We start from the raw sequence: 23417 nt of genomic DNA on the forward strand, positions 1-23417 counted from the left end.
GGACATCCCTTTGCAGCACTGTAGGTCACTTTTTGCAGCTTCGCAGCCTGTTCCTTGTTATGTTGAACAGTCTCTTGTGTCTAGTCCTGTAGTTCCTTCTGTTGCATCCAGTTACCTTCACCTTTAGCCAAGAAGGACAAGCCATCTCCTGGCATACCTTCACACAAACAGTATTTAAATTCCTGTTACAGCCAATAGAAAGGTGGAGCTGGGTTTGGTTGTCTGCATACATGGTACTGATACCTTTGAGATGCCCTGAGATACAGTCTAAATGGCATAAAATGCCTTTGTGTAAGCAGCTTAATTGAGCTGTAGATCTCCATTGACTGTTATCAGAGAGAAGATGCAAAATTTACTTGGGGACATTGTACATACTCAGAGGAAAGGTCTGTCATAGATCAGAGAGTGCCTGAAACAATCCTAATGAGAGAAGGTTGGGTTATTCCTATTTCTAATTAATTCTGGTTGTAGCTTTGAGCTGTAGTTTTTCAATTATTACCATGTTGGCATATGGCTCTCAAGTTTTTTGAAGGTTGTATGTATTCATTATTTTGTATTTTCTGTTTAGAATTGGGGGTTTTTTACACATGAAGAGATTCAGGATGCCCTTTATATTAATGCTATCATGTCATTAAAAAGTTACCAGCACACAAGAAAATAAGTCATGCGAGATAACTTGCATTTGTGTATTTTTAGCACGTGAGTGGGCTTTAAGGAGCATTTACTGCTTGCCACTTCTTTTAAAGTCACTTGAAAGCCACGTGAAGATTGCCAGAAATGGAAGTAGGCTCTTAGGGCTAGGGGCTGTAATTTGTATTGTCCTTCAGAAGTGGCTCATGGAATGTAATTCCAGTTCCATCAGGCTCAGGGTACTTCTACAGTATAGCCTCAGTAAGATAGTAGTATTGGGCATTAAGTCTTAAGAATTTGCATCTGACTGGTAGGTTATCTTTATAAGATTATTTTTATTTTAGAGTTATTTGGCACTTTCTGGTTTTTTAGCTTCATGCAGTTTTTTTCTTCATAATGTGTTTTTTGTCTGTTATGGGTGCAAGGAACAATTCTGTGCCCTGTAGTGCGTGGGTGATAGCAACTCAGTCATCTGTTGTGTTGTTGCTTGCAAATACAGAGGACTGGGCTCAGCATCCTAGCACCTTAAATTTGTTGTTGATTTTTTTTTTTCTAGGAGTCCACCATGTTCATCAAGTAGCTCTAAAAAACACTAGCTGACCCACCTCAGTGTTTTTTGCTGTTCTCTCCCAACCCATAGGAAAGGCAGGGGAGAGAGCAATTTGTAGGCCAGTATGAAATAGGACAACATGGAGTGGTAGAGAATAATTTTTTCAGCCTGTGTCTCTGTGGTGTCACCTGTTTTCTTTTTTGGTCATTTTTACTTCATGTGTTGCAGTTAAGTGGGCCTTCTGGTGGTTCCTTTATTTATTTAAAAAAAAAAATGGTTTGTAAGGAGGCACAAAAAAGATTCTATATGGGTGATGTTAAATCTGAGATAATTGCTTGAAGAAGCAAATGTTTTTTTAAGAAATAGCTTGAAGAAATATCTAAAATATTGTTCTTCAAGCCCATTTCTGGCTGTGACTGGTTTTGGTGGTAGAAATGCTTAAAAGATGTTGTAGAGTGCTTTTCACCCTGAAGAGTAAGATTTGGGCAAAAGGATGTTACAGCAGTGTAGTAATTGTATTGATGGTGCTTCTGCAGCCTGTATGCTTGGACTCTTTCCTTTTGTACCATTCTTATGTTTTCCCTGTTGTGCTGTACTCTTCTCCTCTATCACCTTATACCTTTATTACTTGCTTTTGAGAAACAAAATTTGTCCTGTTAAATGCTTGTGCAGTTCTTGCTGCAGTGTAGGTACCTCTCAGAGGTACTCACAAGGCAAAGTGTACTTTGGGAGTCTCTCTTGAGTTGCCTGAAATCAGCTCAGAGGATTTTAACTTTAGGAATATTCTCTGAGTTAGTGCCAGGAGAAATCAGTCTTTCTCTAGGGAGTCTGAAGAGACTGGTCTCTCCAGACTAAAAATTGTCATTGACTCCCATGACAATAATGGTAACAGTAATGGTATCTGTATCAAACTTCTCACTGTCATTTTACCCATTTTTCTAGAAATAACTTAAGAATTAGTGCTTCTTAATGTGACTAGGTTGGTGTTGAACCTTAATTCTACGTCAGGATGTATATTCTGAATACTTTATTGCACTTGGCAGTCACTTAAATCTCTTACAAATTCTGCTAATCTTAAACTTTCGTGATTTTTTTTCCCCATAATTTGGTGTTTTGGACATAAGAAAAAACTAATTTATGGTATGTTTTATTTTTGAAGGGTTTTGTATCTTTTCCCTGCTCTGGGTAGAAGTGTTAACACCTTCTTATAATAAGCATGTAAGTGTGACATCTGCTATATTTATCCAAAAAGCCATGGGGGTCCTGGAGGCTAGTGCTGCTTTTGACCTCAATTTCAGCCTGACTTTTTCCTGTTCCAGTCTAACTCAATACAGGCAGCAGGTATACTTGTGGAAAGAGAAAGGGAGTGTGGCATCTTGGAACTTGGTGTCAGAGTCAGAAACTGTAGACAGAGAAGATCCCTTGCAAAACCATCTTTCCAGATTTTTGTTTAACTTGTGAATGAGGATGACAGGTAGATAGAGTTGTTGGGGATGTTATAAAGTATATAAGAGTGTTTCGTGGGTACAGAGGAAATTTGGGCCTAACTGATAAGGTTAGGAGAATTGTAGTTTAGGGTTAATGTTTGAATTACTTTATCTTTTTCATGTTATGATAAATTATCAAGAACATTATATCCCAGCAGAAAAATATATATGGATTCCACTTGGGATGTAGTAGTTATCCTACACTGTCAAGAGAAGGATGGGAAATTTTCCTTCTATGAGTCTGTTGTTTACAGAACAGGTTCCATACCTGTTGTAATTATATCTGCTGCAGATGGTAATAATGTACAAAGAAAAACCAATTATGTATGCTAGCAGAAATTTTAAATTTAGGGAATGTAATAAGCTATGATTTTCCTGCAGCCACCTATTGTGCTGAGAAAAAAAATGCGTTTGACTCAAATTGTTGCTAGCATGGTTGTTTAGCAGTGTAGTGCCTGTCCATTTAAAACTGTTGTATGTCCTGCATGCCATGTGGAAATGAGGTTCTCTTATTAACTGGAGAAAAGCCCTACTTACCTTCTCTGAAGTAGTGCTACAGCCACTCAATAATAGTCTCCTTTTGTTTTATTTCTAGTCCAATGAGTAGACTAAAGGAATAGGACAATTTGAGAAGTAGCTGAGGTTTGATCTGAGAGGGGAGTTGAATTAAAAGCTGTTCTTGAAATCAAGCAGAGAAGGGTTAAATGGCCTTGCTTCTTATCCTAGAGAAATCTCCTCATTGTGAAAATGCAGAGTAAAAGGATGAAGTCACTGCTTTATTTTCCTCTGTTTTGTTAATAGCATCTGAGTCCTTGAAATCTTACAATGTAATAATATATAAAATCTTTCTGGCATATTTGTTTTTTAATTTATTTAATTATTTCTTTGTTTACACTGTGGTTGAATATTTGCCCCAGTTATTACAAATTTGTGAAGCATTTGAGTTGATGTGATTTTAATTTTTTTTTTTTTTTTTCTGGAATGGCACTTCTACTGCTGTCTCTTTCAGCCTTTAATTCAGCTCCTCAGACCAACGCTGCAGAAAAGGGAGCCTGTCCAGCAGAGTTCTGTGGTTCTGCTGTGATTGCAATGACTCAGCTTCTGTACTGAATGCAGAGGATGATAAACACCATGGCACTGACAATCTTAGACCTGCCAGTACAAAGATATAAAGACTCAAGTGATCACAAAGCAATTGTTGTTCTCTAAGGGATGAAAACAGCATTTCCAAGAGAGTGGATGCACTGCTGTCATTGGAGTTTTAAAACTGCTTTTAGCAGTTTAGACACATCTAATATATGGCTGCAAGAGACTAGGGAGATGTATTTCTGAACAAAAAAAAGCCCTGTTAGGTTAACTAGTTTTGAAAACAGGCCTCCTTATCAGACTGGAGTTAAGAAACACAATACCTGTACTTTTTTTCCTTACAACAAGCAGCTTGTTGACAAGATAAGAGCTTCTCATGTTCTTAGTAGCCTTGAAGGGTAAGTTTGTATATGGAACATATGCAGGCATGCCAAGTACCTCACTCCTTCTTGTTGGGCTGTCAGGACATAAGTAGAGCCTAAGAGTTGATCTTGTTGATGCATACAACCTGTCTACACCATGCATGCCAAAGAGCCTGGCTCCACTACATTCACATGCTATGGCGCAGTGCCATATGGATAATATGCATCAACATATCTGTCACTTGGATCCAACTTGAATGAGTGTCATGGTATTCTTTGTATTTTAACCCTCAGGTGACACGTTCTGTAGCTAACATACATATTTCTGTGTGTTAAACATGCTATAAGTGCTTTCAAGTTAAGGTTCACATGACTTTATTTAAGCCATCTTAAATTTCCGGCTTGAAATAAAGAGGTAATTGAAAAAGAGAGGCATCTCCAGAGCATGTGATCTGTCTTCCTTCAGTGAGGAGCACAGTAGGTTAGGTAGGACTGAAGGTCAAATATGAACGCTGAAAATTAGTTGAGGTGTGTACAGACTACAGAGTTTATTAAAGCTGGAGGAGGTGCTGCATTTTGTGAAATGTGCTTCCTCTACCTCTCCCTTCCTGTGTGGTTAAAATTCAGGTTGGCTTCTATACTATAGGTTTTGTAGCAATTGTTAGCCATCCAACAAAATGAATACCAGCCTTTACTTACACTGTGGTAAACTGGAATTAAATCTGTTGAAAACAGATATTCCACCACTGTAAAGTTAACCTGAGAGGTGAAGGATCTCCAATCTTTTGGCAGGATGGGAGGTAACTGAATAAATAGTATTTTTTAAATGGTGTTATGATGGTCTTTTACAATTACATCCCATGTATTCGATAGAAGTAGTAGAAAACTTATAGTACTAGAAATGCAAAAGGGATAAAAATTTTTGATCCAAAAAATAATGATACACAGGAAGTATTTAACTGACTTTCTTGTGGTTTGTGCATTGTCCTTGTGTTAGCTCCTTGGTAATGGGATGCTTTTTGGTATGAAAGCCAAATAACTTTGAGAGGAGTCTCCTGCTTTCATATATGAGGCTAAAAGTATGATAAGCTGAGATTCCACGTTTCTTGGTTCCCACATGACAGTAAGTTCATGCGCTTAATTTGGCTGACATGAGCAGTGCAAACTGTTTAAAAGTCTGCAGATTAATCCCCCATGGTCAGAGATTTATCTTTAGGAAGACTTAGCTTGTTTTGACACCACAGGGTTCTTCAGACACACAATCACAGAGCTGCATGCATTGTACAATTTTGCCACTGCACAAGTGTTGGGAAGGTCAGGTCTGTGCTGGTCACCTGAATAGTTTTTTTCATCAAGAAGGAAAAGGTGTGAATCCATGTCCTACTTTGGCAGAAGGCCCTGATACCTGGTTGTTCTGGAAAATTTTCCTTCTATTGGTATGAGTTCTTTAGTTTTTGGCAATGCTTGTAGAGTGATAACATAAAGAACTTTATAACAACAAGAAGTAATATGACACAGAACTTCTCCAAAATGAATTTGTTTGCCAGCTTTTTTTACAACTGAGAAGAGTTATCACTGAGCCTACATGGATACATTCCCCATATGAATAGAGGACATTGAACTGCTTCTCATTCCTCTTGGATGCTGAAGCAAACTGCACACATCAGGGTAGCCCCGCGGGACAGAGCTGTGTGGCGTGGGAAGAGGATAATCTGTACCAAGAGCCACATACCCAGTATGTGTAGCAGATGGATTGCTAGTTTGAAAGCCAACTCCTGAATAATAGATAACCATGTTCAAAAGAATAGTAGGCCAGATTTCTTTTAAGTCTACTTTATAACTAGATACTTCTTAGGATGATGAGGTCTTTACTTCAGTGCAGAGATTTATGATCATGGGCCCACATTAGAAGCAAACCCCCACCCTCCCACAGTGTGCACTATTGAGCTTGTATACGAAGTTTCTGTCTTCATTGATCCAGAATCCTGGCTGGCAAGGGTGGTGAGTTACAGGGCTCAGCACACCCCAAGGGACATGGCTGGGAAGATTTGGAGAGCTGCTACTCACCAGCTCCTTTTGTTAAAGGGGATTTTACATTCTTTCAAAATAGGAACTCTGGTAGCTACTCTGTCTTGAAGGAGAAAAACCAATCCTTGTGATTTAGTACTGGGATGTGAAGTGCTGATTCTGAGGCACAAGTAATTTCTGCCTTCTCTCCTGGTTAAGGCAGTTTAATTTGAATTTTTGTTGAATATCTTTATTAGATTATGGGCCTAGCTCTAGATGGTAGACTTTATTTTTTCTGCACAGCAGACTTGAAGCTCAATGACAATGACACGTTTTGTACAGAAACAGGAGATACTAACTGTGTATATTTTGGTCAGCAGTCTATAGCTGTATATAGCCTTTGCACGGGAACAACAGGTAAAGTAAGAACCTCACAAACAACCTCATTTCAGGTGGGGTTGCCAAGACTACACCTCCTTTCCCCTTGTCATTGATCTCATTACAGTTAAAGGCACCTCTCTGAGACATGATGACGTTATGCCAGTTTTGAGTCAGAGAAAAAAAACAAAATTAGGTCCTCATCCTGTTTTTGATAATTCCATGCTCCACAGAACTGTGGCATTAATAATCTATCTCAGTTAACAAAATGCTGGTCACCAACACTTCTCAAGGCCATAGTGACATCCAAAATGCTTGACCAGGCTAAGGATACTGCAAGTGTTGGATTATGAAGATGATTCCTGCAGCTGCATACTCCTCTCTGCTGCTTATCTCCAGACATTCCCTTGACTCCTTCAGACCTGGAAGGAATATTCCATGCTGCTCTGTGGAGCACATGCCCTCTGGATTACAACCATGTGAGTTATAGAGAAACGCAGTTTATTAGGGCTCTGCAAGCAGTAATGCAGTGAAGAGATGTCTTGAGAGCCACATGTACTATTTATCAGACCTGGGAGATGATGCTTCAGACCCAAGAGTCAGCATTTAAATCAGATGACAAAAGACATTTTTTCCATTCAAAATTTACTTGGTTTTACTATTTGTGGGGTATTTTGGCAAATGGAGCATTTAAACCAGTGGTGAGTGATTGCAAAATATGCTTCCCACAGTATTCTCTGGGATTTTGCTGTATTACACTGTCACTGAAATACAGACAAAGCAGTTACTAAAGGTAATGAATTCACGAGGAAAATGAGGTTGGGATGAGTTCAACAGTACTTACACAATGAGCATGAGAGTTCAGATTTTGATTATGATGCCATTAGAGAACATGAATGTTTCTTTCCTGGTAGTCACATTACAGTGTGTATCAATCAAAGACCTGTGTTTTGTAAAGGAAAATGTAAATTATTTCAGAAATCATGCCAACCAAAATGTTTTCCTTTTGGATTAACAGGCAGTGAGTCACATGTGATTCATATTGATCACGATGCTCAAATGATTTTAAGGTGGTGTCATGATGTCTGACACAGCTCTGTTTAGATCTAATGCTTTTCCATGCCATAGACTGCAATAGCAATAGTTTGTGTGAAGACACCTGTTCTAAGTTAAAGGACTGAAGCCTCCACTCATAAATTAGTATGGTGGGGAGCTTTCTGCAAGTTTATTTGAACTATTTGAGACCAGATAAGTTATACCCACCAGGTTGGGTGCAGGTAGCTGCTGGTGAAGCTATGCTTATTGTGGAAGTGGTGTTAGTTTCTTGCTAAGGTAGTTTCTTGTTAGTTTCTTGCCTTTCCTCAGGTAGATGCACCAGCCTTCTTAGAGCTTCTTCAGGGCTCTTGAAACTTCTGCTCTGCTGCATGGTAAGAACAAACCTAATAGACTCTTGTGGAGCCACTATATTTGGTATAAGATGGTCTTAGATTGCTGTGGTTGTCTTCTCATCCCTTTATACAGGAGTTAAACTCAGTTGCTCTTTTGCAGGGATATATGTCCCATTCTAACTTTGTGCCTACAGAAATTGCTGCCCCTTTAGCTCTACTAGCTGAGACAATTAGATGGTGGTTTCCCTGCCCATATCAGTCGATATATGCTGGGTGAGTTTAACCAGTGACCTGGTAATTTACAGCTAGAATAGGTGGAGGCAGGAGGTCTATCCAGCTGACACATCAAGAGTTGGAGGAATATACTTCTGTGGTCTTATGTGCATTGTCTGCACATCAAGATGATAGATCTCTGCCCTTTAAATGACATTGTGAAATGATTACCATCTTGTTCCCTTTTTTTATTGCTATTTCTTAAAATGGGATGGAAATGCTGTTTTGCTCTGAACTCTATATGTAGGCAAACAATCAGTATCAGACATTCAATTAATCTCATCTGCCTTTACACACGTCGTTGAGGCTGTTCTCTAACAAGCATTTCTGTTGGAGGCACCATTGGCTTTGACAGTCCCACCTTCCTGCTCCTGTTTTTTGCTTCTCCATCTCTGGCTTAAATACTCTTCTGCAATTGGGCTCCATTCTCCTGGTAAAGGGGGTTGAGGATCTCTTCCTTGTTCAAAAATATAAAGTAACAAAAAGGTGTTGTTAACACATTGGATAGCGGACCTGATTTAGCATGAAGTCTCCTTGCAAGGATGGTTGTACTTACTGGCACAGTGTACCAGTACAGCTGAGAGGATGGCATGGGGAGGACTGGCTAAAGCATTAGCCTGTATGAAGGTAGTAAAAGCTTCCCTTTCAACTGGAACTGCTAGTGAGAAAAATGTTGGACATTAATTGGATATCTATAGCTGTTTTAATAGGATGGATGCAAGCACTGCGATGCTTTAGCCCTGCAAAAGAGTTGTCTTCTTCAGTTGCTTAGAAAAAGAGAAAACTGGATGCAGTCTCTGGAATCTGTTTTTAAGCTTTGTTTATTGTTCCCTGTAATGAATGTTGTCAGAGTGAGTTTTGTTAGAATATTTGCAGAGATCTGTATCCTAGCCAGTCACACTGGGCTGCCTTTGTGGGCAGTGGAGACAAAGAAGCCCAGCTTAAGTCCTTTTAAAGAGGAGGTGAGGTGCATTATGCCCCATCCTTTCCCTTTGGTGTATATTATATCCTGAGGTGACTAGGTCAGCCATCAATGTCTGTACCTATAGGAGCATCTTCATTGTGTCTGTGGCACAGGATTGAGAATCTCAAAGCATCACAAATAGATTTTGGAAGAGAGTGAGAATATGGGGAAAGGGTGTATGTCCCTGCCCCAACAAATGGAATAAAAATACATGAGGCTGGCAGTTTATATAAAATGGCACTTGCTGAATAGGGGAACTGATTAAGGAATGGCTATTTGGGCCCTAGGTCATGCCTAGGGCATGATGCTCCAGCATAATATTTATCCAATTTCTCAAGAAAAGGATGCTGAGAAGGCAAGTTTGGCTACTAACTCTGCTCTGAAAATTTGCTTTTGGACCTGTGCATGCTGGGAGAGTCATACACACAAAAGGAAAATAAATGCGAAGGCAAGTTCAAAAAACTCCAATCCTCCTCCAAAGCACTTAGCCAAGACATGCTATTTGTTTTTGTAGTTTTGTAGGAGGTGCCTCATACCTCTCAAATCCATCTCCCTTCTAATCTTTTGAATACTTTGATGTCATGAAATAATTTTTATGTCAAGGTTGGGTCAGAGAATGGTGGTTAGTGTCTCTCGGGTTAGTGTTCTTCAGAACACTGCTGTTGTAAAATGCTGTCATTTTTCCATTATGTAATGTGACCAAAGACAATTTTCAGGTCAGCATTTCACTGAATTTCATTGAACTAGAGTAGTTCTGTTTCATAAATTAAGGAAATTTTTCCTGCTCACACTAATAGGTAGTCATTGGCACAACTGGAATATGGCTGACAAGGAGCACCATTCCTGAATCATACTTAAATCTACAGTTTTGTCACCAATTGCAGAATGCCAAACACCACTGCTGATTGCATTGCTTTTGCTGTGCTAACTGAAAGTCCTATAAGCTACTGCAATTTAGACAGACTCTGATTGTACCTTTAAAAAGAAGTCTATGCTATTTTTGGTGGGGCAGCACTTGAGGTGTATAATTGTTGGAATGATACCAAGCAGTTGTATACTAACACATACCAACTGAACATGCTACATGAATAGATCCTTTTATATCATTAAAAACAACCAACCAACCAACCAACCAAAAAAAAATCCCAAACCAAGCAGGATAGCTTTATGTGAATTAAGTTGGAAACAAGCTTTTTCAAGTGCCCAGTTCTCACATACTTCTTAAACATTATTTTCCAGTTTTTCTAGCCTTAGAGGAAAATGCGTAATCTTTATAAATTTTTTCAGCTTGTCCTATCTATCACTAGGTTTGTGTTTCCAAACAATAATGGCAATTGTTTTCATCAGACATTTGAAGCTGAGCCTGATTGTTTTTTGTTTTTTTTCTTTTAAAGTCTAATGAGACCAGTATTCTTTTTTTTAACTGTACATGGCAATCCTGGATGTTGACTACTACTAAAAGCACTTTGAAAGCTTAGAATTTTGTAGAGCAGTTATGTTCTTTCAAAAGACTTTGTGAGCTAGATATGGCAGTGCAGGGAAATGGTTTCAGGCCATGAGAGATTCAGTGTGACTGCTGTGACTGAAAATGTGTGTTCAACATCTGAAGTGCAGCTCTTTGCTGAAGGTCAAGTTGCTTGCTGGATAGATGAGGGAGCTACAGCTGTGATTAGGAAACCATACATGCTGGGACCATGGCTGATGACTGTGGGAGACTGGAATGAGGATACTGCTTGAAAAGTCTGAATATTCACTGTACAATAGCATTCAGCAAGATGGGAATATGGGTGTGCCCCAGACTAATCCAGGTTTCCAGGGACAACTTAATACTCTTACAGTCACTAGACCTGAAAACATTGCTGTTTTGGGCCTATCGTTACCGATAAAAAGGCATTTTTTTTTCATAAAGTAAGATTTTAGGACTTGTAATTGAAAAGGAAAGCTTTGAAACACTGAATTCACATAAACATTGGAAAATGTTACAGTCCTCTTGAACATAGAAGCTGAACACCTCACTTTGTGAAGCAGACCTAAGAATTGCACATATTTCTAAGGCTCATGTGTTTGGGAGCTGCTGAGGTACTTGAAAGAGCATCTACTAAGGTTCTCTTTGAAAACTTAGATCACTGATTATATGTTCCTGTGTGGTGGTATTGCAGTCTTGGTTGCACCTGAGTGTTTAGGAACCTCTCTTCTACCTCAGACTGCTTCAGGTTCTTATAGGAGCTCTGTGTTTTCAAGATTCTGGTTTTCTATATTCCCTTGAGGATGATGAGTTGTAGGAGCCCACATTTCGTGAGCAAGTGTCCCAACAACAGCACTGCTGAGCAAGGAGTGGGACTGCCTTCCTCTCCTCTTCCTGTGGCTGTCTTTCCAAACTCTTTAGCTATGTGTCTGTTCCCACACATACATTTAACTGCAGGAGATTTTAGAGAGTGAATCCCAATTTTACAGGAACTGAATGCAAAGGTTTAAATACTTGTCTTTGAGAGGGAGATATTAGATATGCCCCACTGAGGTGCCCCTTAGCTGCTTCAGATACTCAGATACCGCTTTGAATTCCCTTCCAGCACTCATGAATTTCTCCAGTGCTTCTGTGTCCTATGCAGAACTGTGCAGAGGTTTTGCTTTCAAGCAGGGCTGCTGTGCAAAAGCCTGCACCAGAGAAGTGATCTTGGTTTCCCTTTCTGAAGAAAAGTGTGTTGGCAGGAAACTGCTGTGCATTCGAAGCTTGCAGTTGCCCCATTGAAAGTACAGTAGATATTCCAGTCACTGACTCAAAAGTGCTTGTTGTGCAATTAGTTGTGCAATTAGTACTCCTACTCAAGTACCTGCATGTGTGTACTTCAATTTATTTTTAGATTGAGCTTAAAATGTAGTTTTACTCTGGCCTGAGGGCCTTTATAAAACTTAAGCTAACTGAGTGAATAAACAGGTTAGATTGCACCTCGGATATAATTTAGTATGATTAGTCAGTAGTACAGCACACAGCTTTTTATGACTATTGTTTGCTGTTCACTGAGTTTCACAATGGAGTGCATGTACTTCTTTTGGCTTCTTGGAAACCTTGATACCCTTTGTTAATATGATGTCTGATTAATATAATCTGATTCACCAAGTACAGGACCTGTACATGACCCATCTCTGTTTACATCAGTGTAACCATAAAATTAAAACAACATAATGAGAATCTATGCTGTTTATGCCTTCTGTCCCAGCTTATGAACTTTCCACCTTCACTTTGAAAAACATGTTTACATAGCAGTTGTATGCTTTATGCAACTTAAATGAAAAAATGCACTCAGTAAAGGAGCTGCTTTAGACATGGCACAGCATGCTCTGGTTTTGCAGGGTGCTCTGTTTATTTTGGGCTGTGCAGTTCTGTAGATGTTTACTTGCTCAGGTTTTTACGTATATTTTCCATCGGTTCTTATCAAATGCTGATTATTCACAGAAGTCAATATGGTGAATATTTGTGTTTATGTAGATGTTCTTATTTTTTAATGTAAGTTATTATCTATTCCAGTATTCTGATAGCTGCAGAGAAGTTATAAAAATGAGGTTTTAATTGGGGTTTAAACCTTCAGTTATTATAGTAAATATTTTAAAGTTATGAAGAGCACGATTATTCATGTTTCTATTCAGCCTCAAAGGTTAGAAACTCTTTGTTTTTAAAGTTTTCCCAAGTTTCTTATTGCATTCATGGGCAACCAGAGTTGGGACTTTAAGAAGAAGCTACAAATATGTAAAATACAGAGCTTAACAGCTGGGCTTTTAAACTTAAAATAAATATCTTTTAAAAATTGTCTCACCTAGGCATACCATAGTTGTGTTTTACCATGCTAAGCAAGGCAGTTTCAGAATCAGCTTGGAGTAAAATTAACTCTCCTAAAATTATTATCTAGTGCATAATTTGGGGATTTTACAATTTTACATGAATTTGCCCACATGTCTGAACCACTTGCTTCCTACATACCTATTTATGGTTTCGGCACTGGCACAGGGCTTCAGTAAGTCTAATTTTGCTGTATTTCTTAATACTGTAGAAGTACTCAAAATGTACTTTGGTACTTCCGTGTAGAACCTAACGAAAACAGTTTTCAATGTTTGAACCTGAGCAATGAAGTTAACCATATGCCTCAAAAGTGTCAATTCATTGCTGACTCTTCAACATGATGAAGTTTTATTCTTGGCACGATAGCAGATGTTCTCGAATTGGGGCTATTTTATATTAGTATATCTAGGGATTTGCTGAATAGTGAGAGCAGTGTACATAGAGTTTCTTGGCTGCTTCCTTGAGAACACATGCTTTCTGAAAGAGGAGTTTGAAAGCTGTTTTGCCATAAATACCAATTATTTTCTTCGCGTGGGTTCTCGCTTTCACAGTTGTGATAACTGTTGCTTTGTGCTTAGTGGGCCAGCTCACAGTGCTTATTGTAGAGGGTAATGAATGATGTTTATTTGTGCTGTATGGTTGACCACATCTGGGGGTGAGAACATGGTGGCAGCTAATTGTCCTGGCAAACGATCAAGCTGCTACAAAACAGGATCTTGTGTTAGGCAGGAAAGTAAAGTCAGAAGGAACTGGTCATGCTTTGCTCCTTCTGCTGGTTTCTGGTGGAAATGACAAACATTAGCTGTCGATAGATCCTGAGATGTACCCTGTAGCATGCATTTCTTTAAGTTCATTCCTCTCTATAATCAGTTTGCAGTTACTAACTACTTGTAAGTTGATCAGTTGTGGTAGTTTCCAGTTTGTAGAGTTGTGGCCATTTGCATTCGCAATTATTTTGATGCTGGACCACTTGGTCCTTCACTTTTGAACTGATTGTGACAGTAAATGTTAAGAAAAAATAGCCCTGCCTAGAAGTTGGTGTTCTTGGCATCAAGCAGCTTCCTTGGTGTGGGGCTGCTGCTGCTTCTAGTTATAATCCCAGGTAGCCAGGCAGTTACCTTTGCTCTAGGCTTCCTAGCACCGAGTAGAAAAGGCTGCTTATTCCTTACAAACCCAGGAGTATTTTTGAGTGGGCCGAAGCAAAAGGAGTAGGGGGGAGGAAATAGCATCTGTTGGACTGATGACAAACCCATTGCTCCAAGAGGTTGAAAAGATGAGATTGACAGACCACCAGTGAGATACCTTTCCCTGCCATGCCCACGGCCTTGGTATTGAGGTTAACAAGAATAAAAAATAAAGTTTGTATGTTCTGCCAAATCAGGTTGTCAACACTGAGGTTTTAAAATAGAGCTTAAATAGTATTCGTATGTCTGTGTTTAAAGAGACTTGATCACAGCTCTAAATAACACAGCAGATTTGTGGTATTAACTAGTCATGTGATGGAGAACAGCTTTTGAGGGCTTTTAGTCTCTTCTAGTTTTGAAAACCAGTTTGTGACATCTGACATGGCAAAATACACCTGCTAAGACTAAGGTTATGCCATTGACTACTAAGCTTAGGTATAGGTATGTTCCTAGCCCCCTCCCTTGTATCACTGTACATAACACCTGTCAGGACATAATAGATCCTATGACAAATAAACATGCAATAGTATAATTTGGATTTCATCTGTACAAACTTTGCTTGTATCTGAATGAGTTTGATGAAATGTACATTTTTTAAAAATTTGCCTTTTCCTTGCACTTAAAAAACGTTCTCTCTACTGTTATTTTGTGAAGAACATGTAGATTTGTTTACTTTACCCTTTGAAAACATGTTTAAGGGATAGGCAAACTGAAGGACAGCTGTATTCATATATTTTACTGGATGAGATAGAAAAATGTAAATTAAATAAGCTTTCACCTTTTTTTTGTCTACTCTCTATAGTGTCACTTGCCAGACCAGATTCCTTGAAAGCTTATTGTCAGCAATAGGTAGAAAAAGAGGTGCCCTGTTCTATTATTTGGTCGGTCCTCCAGAAACAGTTGAAAAAAACCCCAAAATCATGCTTATGTAATCAGGAATTAGATGCTGTAAAAAGGGAAGGAAAATATGGTAGCTTAAAAGCTTGCTATGGGATTACAGTTGTTTTTAGCACTTGACAGTTAAGCATCTTTTACTGCTGTGTCTCTGAACTCCTATAACTGATAATTTAACTGCTAATTCAATTGTGTGATGATTGATTGCCATGAACAAGTCCTCAAAGAGCAATACAGATTTCATCTGGGTTTTTCTCCTAGCTGTAGTGGTTTTTAGCTCCTCTGTTGTTTTGTGTGTTGGCACATTCTGATGTATGTGATAAATATATAACAAAACAGGGTATTCATAGAAAACGGTAAACAAGGCATTTGCTAGAAAAGTTTTTTGAGCACACTTTTAGATGTAGAAGGCTGTGCTGGTCCTGTGTTTCACAGCTGAACTTTGTTATTTTTATTTTGCTGGAGAGTAAAAAATGCATAATGAGCAGATTAAGATTTGATGATTTTTTTTTTTCTCTCTGTAGAAGCACTATTCTATTTATAACTATAATATTTATAACTATAAATCCTTTTTTTTTTTTTTTTTTTTCCCCTTGTCCCTCCCATCTGTAACAGCTAGCCGATGGCGGAACCTCTTCTCTACACCTGTCTCCTTGGCTTTTCCCTATAGTCCTGTTGCAAGACTCACCCCATATACCAATGGCTTTAACAGTCCCAGCTTCTCTAAAACCTCCAGTAAAGCAATACTAACACCTGAACGGACAGGTAATGCTTATCTTTTCATTGATACATGGTGCTTACAAAATTGCTTCATTTAATCTCATCTTGATAGTGTTTAGCAGCAGTGCACTGATGGGATGCTTTTGTAGACTGTCAGCTCACGGGGGAGATTTTTTAAAAAAAAAAGTTGGCTAAAATTTGGCAATTAACTGGTGTAATGTACCTATCTTCTGTGTCACACAGCATGTTGCAGGAGGGCCATGCTAGTAAGCAGAGCCTGTCTCTCACTAATGGTTTACCTTGAGGGTAGTTGTGACTGTGTCAGCTTAAACAGTTCCCAGCTTTGCCTGCCCTTTACTGCTTATTTCTCCCCCATTGTGATGCCTCCTTATGTCTACAGAAACATTTGTGCAGCTGTGCAATTAAATTGCAGGGAGAACTTACCTATTATGAAAATAGCTGGTAGAATCGTGGTTGTTTTCAAGCTAGCATTGTAGCTGCAATCCAAGGTTTATTTCACATTTGCCACTTATTTTCCTCCCCGGAAAAATTTTTTGAGAAATACAAACTTTGTGTGGGCTGTAAATTGCAAAGAGTTGGATTTTTCCTTCTTTGTTAATGAGTGTCAGGAGCCAGTTTGTATCTGTGACTTCTCTTAAGCTGCAGTGGCAGAGGGGAAGATAATCTTCTGGGGAAGAGGTATTAGTATTTTATTGCTGGCAGGAGCAGGTGTGGTTATGGAAGTTACCACTGGTGTCACACTGATCTGTGTGCAATTGTGTCTACAACACATAAAATCAGTCCAGAAAGCCTTGTTGGAGATAAGGGCACTGCTGGTGAGATAAAGCTCCAGACTCAGTGCTTAATGTAGCTCTCTACATGTAAATGAAATGTTTAGGTTCCTCTATTCAGTGGATTGTAGTTCAGTTCCTAAATGAAGGCATCTCCTCCTGTTTCAGATACCCTCAGGTACCTTGTTCACCTTCCCACTACTGCTCCAAAAGGGCACAGCTAAACATCAGCAAAACCTCAAGGACCATTGTATCTTTGCAAATTTAAGAAAGCAAATAGATTTACTCCTTAAAATGCTCCCAGAGCAAAGACATCCCCTGTGTGTCCTTTTCTATTGGAGCTATTGTTAGAGAAGAGCTGAATTTAGGATGAATTTTAGGTGGCTGCTTTGAGCAGTGCTGGAGGATGCAAGCACATCTGTGATACAAGCCCAGCTGATGAGCCATCATCATAACAGTTCTTGCCCTGCATGCTGTGGGTCTCTGGTGGTCTGGGGGGTATTAGAAAGTAATTTACTGTTTTATTTGAAGAATTTTTCTTAAAAGTTGGTCAACAACTAACTCATGCAAGTAGTTGCAAATAGTTTCCTGTCATGCAGGAAGGAAGTAGAGTCCGGAGCTCTCTCCAGAATGTAGCTTCATGAAGAAGGCAGTGCTTTCTCTGGTATTCTGTAATATTCAGTCTTGATTGTATTCCTTCATTATTTGAGGATTATGGACAAATTAAAAGAAAAGACAGTAAAATTTAGGCAAGTGGCTCTGATATGGAATCTGAGTACTGGGCAGAAGTTGGTGATCCATACACAACTGCTTTTCAGAATAGACTACAGAGAACACAGTCCCATGAGGATTCAAAATGCAGATGTGTTTATACTACAGTAACTAATCTGAGCTGTAACAGAACTGTGTTGGGTAAATTATTCATTGTCTGGGCTACATGATGCTATTCTGGGAGCAAGCAGAGGAATTCAGAATCCAGTACTGCACTTATTACTTCTCATGAGTATCAAAGCACTTTGCAGTTTGCTAGTGGATTGCACTACACTTGTCAAAGTCTATTTTTAATGCAGATAATATTTTAAGCTACTGTAACACAAAGGGCAGATAATAGGGATATGAAGATGGTCAGATGTATTCACAGACTAACAGTCATATTTTCTTGCATAGGTTACATTTCTAGGAGTTCTCCTTTGAGCCCACAGTCATCAATAGACAGTGAGCTGAGCACCTCAGAGCTGGAGGATGATTCCATCTCCATGGGATACAAGCTGCAGGACCTCACTGATGTTCAGATCATGGCTCGTCTACAGGAGGAGAGTAGGTGGCTTTTCTTCTTTTCTCAACAGTCTGAAGATTTCCCATAACAAACAAAACTGCTTCAGTCTAGTCTCAGTCTCAGTGGATCTTTCTGATACAGTGTTCCCTCTTGAGTGCTGGATGGAAAAGCTCTTCATCTGCCCAGGGAAGGTGCACACAATGTTTGGTTCAGGTTAATTGTGCTGGATCTTCCAGAAAGTGATGCTTGTGGATTTCTGAATCCTAAGTGGTAGCTCCATATCCATTGAGAACATGTAGTTTTAGGGGATTCCTAATATCTTACCATATTAATGACTATTATTTTATTTCTGGGAAGGGAGGAAGCTATGATAATTTTCTCATGCCTACATTTTGTGAGAAAGGTAGAAATAAGCACCTCTCATGGATTTCTTTGCCTCTACTTGATTTTCTTAATTGTTGGATGAGCTTTGAAATAAATCCCCTTTTAAATCCTAAATTGGGGCATTTAAATTTAACATTTTGGTTGAGAGTAGTAATTATGCACATATCTAACCCCAAAAGCTTTTTTGGTATAGATTATAGTTTGTCTAGGTAATAATTATTGGAAAGTGTCATTTTTCATAAACAAATGGCTTTTTGACTTAGAAGTCACTCAGACATTAAGTGCAATAGCATGTGACACATCAAGGAGAAGATGATGAGATGAAAAACAAGAGAGATTCAGAGATGGTGACTGAAAGAAAATACAAAGTAATAAGGGACTAAATGCAATAAGGAAAAAATGTGAAGAAGAAATTAGAGCTGTGATCTGTCTGCAGGTCTGAGCAGGCCAGAGCAATAACTTGTCAGCAGTCAAACTTGGCGAGTGTCCGGTAGCACTCCTTTTTGCTCAACAAAGAAATTAGTAAGTGTGAACTTCCCAGGACAGTTAGCTGATTTACCAGCTAAAAATTATGTGTGGTCTCAACGTGGATAATTTCTGGTGTTATGTCTAAGTTGTAGTATTTATTAATTTTTAAATGGAATTATTATTATAAAAGATACAAAGGGTTGCATTACTTAAATGGTAGCACTCACCTCCTTCAGAGTGAGATTTAGGAGAGACTTTGGTACTCAGCTCTTTAAGGAAAAACACTGTATCTTCTAATATATGTCAGGTCTAATAGTTGTATATCATCGTTTTAGTAGCAACTGGTACAGAATACTTGAACACATGATGGTTGTTGTCAGCTTACTCCCTTGGGTGGTGATAGTTTTATACGTGCATGCAGGCACGCTGTCTTCACAGCCACAGACAGGGAGAAAAAAAAGAGAAAAAAGAAACAAAAAAAAAAGGGGGGAAGCACACTGAGAACTTTCCATAATGCTAGCAAAACATCTGTCAAAGCTGAGGGTTTTTTGTAAATCCAAGAAAGTTGTTATCTGCAGCTATTGGTGGAATTACTCGGCTCCTGGAAATGTGATGTAGATCCCCCTTTTTCCCTGGCAACTGCACAGGTGGGAAGAAGGAAGGGTATACAAATGCTGAAGATGTTTCACTCTCACTTGACCCAGAGAAAAAATGCTCTTCTGCAGCAATGCTAATAGTGGGAAGGCTTTCAGTACCTGCTGGAGAAGGGGATGATAGGATGTGTTCATGTCTAAAACACAGCAGTGTTACCACTAAGCCTTGCCTGTGAGACTGCCTGCTAACAGGAATTAATTTTGGTGCAGAAAGGATGGAGAGTTAAATCTACATGGATTCTAAATTTAGGAAATGTCATTGTCAGCATTTTCATTGCATGAGTATAAAAGGATCATAGCAATAACTTGGAAAACTAATTGCCTAAGTGTTAATTCCTCTAATTTAGGGTGTTTAAAAATGCTCAGTACTCATGTAGTCTTGCTATTGGCAAGGAATTAAGCACCCTCTAAAAGCAATTAATCTCATTTTGAGAGAAGCATCTAAAACATCTCACGGGTACTGAATTGTGGAGATGTATGTATGTATGTATGTATTTATTTATTTATTATTAGAAAGGGATCTCAAGTGAAATAGGCCAGGCTTAGGTGCTTGGAATGTAGGCACTCAAAGTTAGATCAGATGAATCCCACCTCAGATCTTCAGCTTGCTGACATCGTAAATTCAGTTCTTACTCTAAAATTTCACCTATTTACTTGCTAAGCTCTCAAGATTGAAATGCATGTTAAGAGTTAATCACATAGCAGAAACTAAATCCTCCTCTTCTTGGTATTTGCAGGCCTTAGGCAAGATTATGCTTCAACTTCAGCATCTGTGTCGAGGCACAGTTCAAGTGTCTCTTTGCAAGCAGGAAAGAAAGGGACGTGCGGTGACCAGGAGTACGATCGCTACAGTCTTGAGGATGAGGAAGAGTTTGACCATCTCCCACCTCCACAACCACGGCTGACTCGCTGCTCCCCCTTCCAGAGAGGGATTCCTCACTCACAGACTTTCTCCAGTATCCGGGACTGCAGGAGGAGCCCAACCTCCCCCCACTTCCCTTCAAATTCTTATCAGCAGCCCTACTACTCTCCTCAAGCCCAAACTCCAGAGCAGCAACCAAACAGGATAAATGGAGGTGGGTTGTGTGGTATTTTCTCCGTGCAAAGTGCCAGTGTCATTTTAAAGGTCAAGTTGTGTCAACAGGGTGAAGCAGGTTTGGTGTGTGACAGATCAGTTCCTCAGTTCTGACAAGCAGTTTAAGGATGTGCAAATGACTGAGGTGTGTGTTACTGTTGAGTAGTTTGCCACCAAGTGTAATCTGTGACTTGGTTATGCAAGCTGTTGCTTTGGTCTGTTTTAAAGTGCTGCAAGTGTGACCACAAGGGAAGAAAGAAGAAAAAGTAGAGCATCTTCCAGCAGGCTAATAGTTTGTTACAAGAAAGGATGGGGCTTTCAAGCTTGGCCTATGCATGTCCATCATGAATACAGTAAAATACAAAATAAGGTTTTGAGCTTTTAGTTCCCTTCCATTCTCCTGAATTTGCTGTTAATGCAGTTATGCTGTAATCCATGATGAGTGCTGATGGCAGGGGTCTACACTCTGCCTCCTATTCCAGTCTGTTAAAGCCATGGGAGATAATGTCAGTCCCAAACTGCCCTGAAGAGCCATTGCTGCTTTTTGCACTGCATTTGAGATGTATTCCAGAGTGTCTGGAAGATTTGTGTCTTGGTGCTTACTCACAACTTAAGTTTCCCTCTCATGTTGCTGTTACTTTCCTTTCATTCCTTATTATGGTCACAGTTTTCTTCCTCCTGCTGCATCTTACTTTACTTTTCCCTCAGTCTTTTTCCCAAGCTAACTCAAAACAGTTCTCAGACACGTTCTTGTTTGTAACATTAGAGGTTACAGCTCACCCTTGGGCAAGAAAATAAATGTGTTGTTGTTCAAAACAGTTGCTATTTATGGAGCTCTACAGGTATGCATGCTGCTTTCCTGACAAATAAGATGTGGCAGGCTGGTGCCAAAAGCACTTGCATTCAAAGAAAGATGTGGCATGGAAGTATAATCAACAAGTAGCCATATATAAAGAAGGATGAAGTTAGCAGAGGGTAGAGCAAGGTAGGTGTTTAGTACAGCATATATATTAATTTCAGGTGTGTTTTTTCTTGCTGGTGAGCTACAGAAATGAGACAGCCCTGATGAGCTTGATAAAAATGTTGGTGAGATGGAAAGGAAATGGAGGATAGGAAAGAAGAAGGGCAGCATGTGGTGCTGTGATCTTTTATATGGTCCCCAAATGCTTTTTAGGTTTTGGGTTTTGGTTTGTTGGGTTGGTTTTTTTTTTTTGATATGTGTGTGTTTCATGTCAGTGTAAGTGTAAGCATTGGATTCTCACATGGAAATCCCAAAAAGTACTTACAGGACACTAAAAATACTAGACTCCTAGTTTATTGACTAGGAAGCAATAAATGTAAAAGGCCACCAATTTTACCACTTTTCTGCCTTTTTTCACAATAACATTTTGTTGGATAATGTGGTTGGTGTTGCTCAGGTGGATACATGCAACTTGCTGGGTTGGCAGACAGTCCTACAGTAGCCAGTGCCACTGTCTTTAGAGAGGAATTATCTCTTCAACTTCTGCACCTTCAACATGAGTCTGATCCATGCAAGTGGCAAATATTGATGGTGAGAAACATTTTCCTTCGACTGTGTTCTGTTGGCAAATGAGGAGTCAAGGGTTTGCTGTACTGAGTGTGTCTGATTAGTATTATGACAACATCTCATTGGCACTTCTCATCCTCTTGGCAACAGTTTCATTGTCTGTCAGGAATTCCTGCACCTTGAAATAGACGTAAGGTGCAGAATAAGAGTTTGCCTGCAGCTCAGTATGATGGACAGTGTGTATCACAGTGTTACAGTAATCCAAGGCAGATGAGAAAGAGGGGTACAATAGATGGGCAGGGGTTAAACTCTTTAGTTATGGCTTTCAATATATGATAGGAGCATCATCCATAATTAACCAAAATCACACATTCCACATGCTGTGCTGCTCTCAGTAGTTCCAAAAGTCTTCCCCAATCTCTCTTCCCTTCCAGTTTTGTTCTTGGGTGTGCAGTCAGCTGTCTGGCCACTGGTTAGTCTGATTTTTTTATAGATATCTCCATAAAAGAAGAATAAGTGGCAAGTAAATGTTGAATGTTGGCACTCATTCTGGGATCAAAAAACAGTGTTTAGCTTTCACATGATGTCTCCCCAGAACTAGTATTTAGCTCAAACACAATTTTTTGTCCTTAGGAGCAAGTGGTATGAGGGTAGCTGTCCTACCTGCTTTTAGTGGATTTTTTGATATGGTATGCTAGTTGAGGTTCTTATTCTAACTTTACTTTCACTGGAACAAATATGCTGAAGGTGTGACAAGCTTGAAAAACCTTAATAGTTCTTTTAAGAGTATGTTGGTTGCCTGATGAGGAGTGCCTACATTTAGATGCTGAGATATGCTCTTGTGTAGATACAGACATTTAGTGCTGGATGGGCCCTGCTTGGCTTCACCATCACCATCTGTCAGGGCTGTTTAGATGGCATGGACAAACCAGTGTCTCTCAAATAGCAGGTTGTATCTATACGTAGGCACTGACTTGTGCATAGGTAATCTCTCACTGTTGCCAGTGGTTGTTCTTCATCTACAGGATTGCATTTTAGGCAGCAGAGAGATTACCAGCCTGGTGTTTCTGATGCCCTGGTAATAATCTCCTGCCTGTGCTTGGAGTGAGAGTGCTCTTGTAGATGTTTTCCAGCTGTGTTTGGGGCCATAATTTTGAATTTACACATTGTTTTTGACAATAGGTTTTAGCAAAGTGCTGCCCCTTGCTGTAATTTTGGCACTCTAGCCTTGTTTTAAATTACTGTGCATGTGTTTTAAAAAACACTACCATGCATCTGTTTTAAAATACCACACCACTGAGACCTTGCTCTCAGGCCTGTGTTCTTTTCTCACCTTCTTCCATCTGTACATGGTCTGTCTGAATGGTGCCAGTCCCATTTTTCTGCCAGTCCCCAGCAGCTTGCTGCACTAAAAGGCTCCTGGTAAATGCTGACAGAGAGTGGCAAATGTGTGCACATCTACATGTGGTAAGATGTAAAATACA

At 39.4% G+C, this 23417-nt stretch overlaps 1 protein-coding gene across 3 annotated transcripts in view; it reads left to right on the forward strand.

The window, feature by feature from the left end:
• SLAIN1 (SLAIN motif family member 1) overlaps positions 1 to 23417 on the forward strand; it is a 51034-nt gene that overhangs the window by 12896 nt on the left and 14721 nt on the right. For 2 of the 3 annotated variants that reach the window (XM_071741467.1, XM_071741485.1), the window contains exons 3-5: positions 15654 to 15803; positions 17717 to 17866; positions 20068 to 20406. In XM_071741467.1, coding sequence (XP_071597568.1) covers positions 15654 to 15803; positions 17717 to 17866; positions 20068 to 20406 — 639 coding nt within the window. The remainder of the gene's footprint in view (positions 1 to 15653; positions 15804 to 17716; positions 17867 to 20067; positions 20407 to 23417) is intronic. The other variant, XM_071741477.1, reaches the window with a different exon arrangement.

Source organism: Heliangelus exortis, chromosome 1, assembly GCF_036169615.1.
Source record: "Heliangelus exortis chromosome 1, bHelExo1.hap1, whole genome shotgun sequence".
Classification (NCBI taxonomy): domain Eukaryota; kingdom Metazoa; phylum Chordata; class Aves; order Apodiformes; family Trochilidae; genus Heliangelus; species Heliangelus exortis.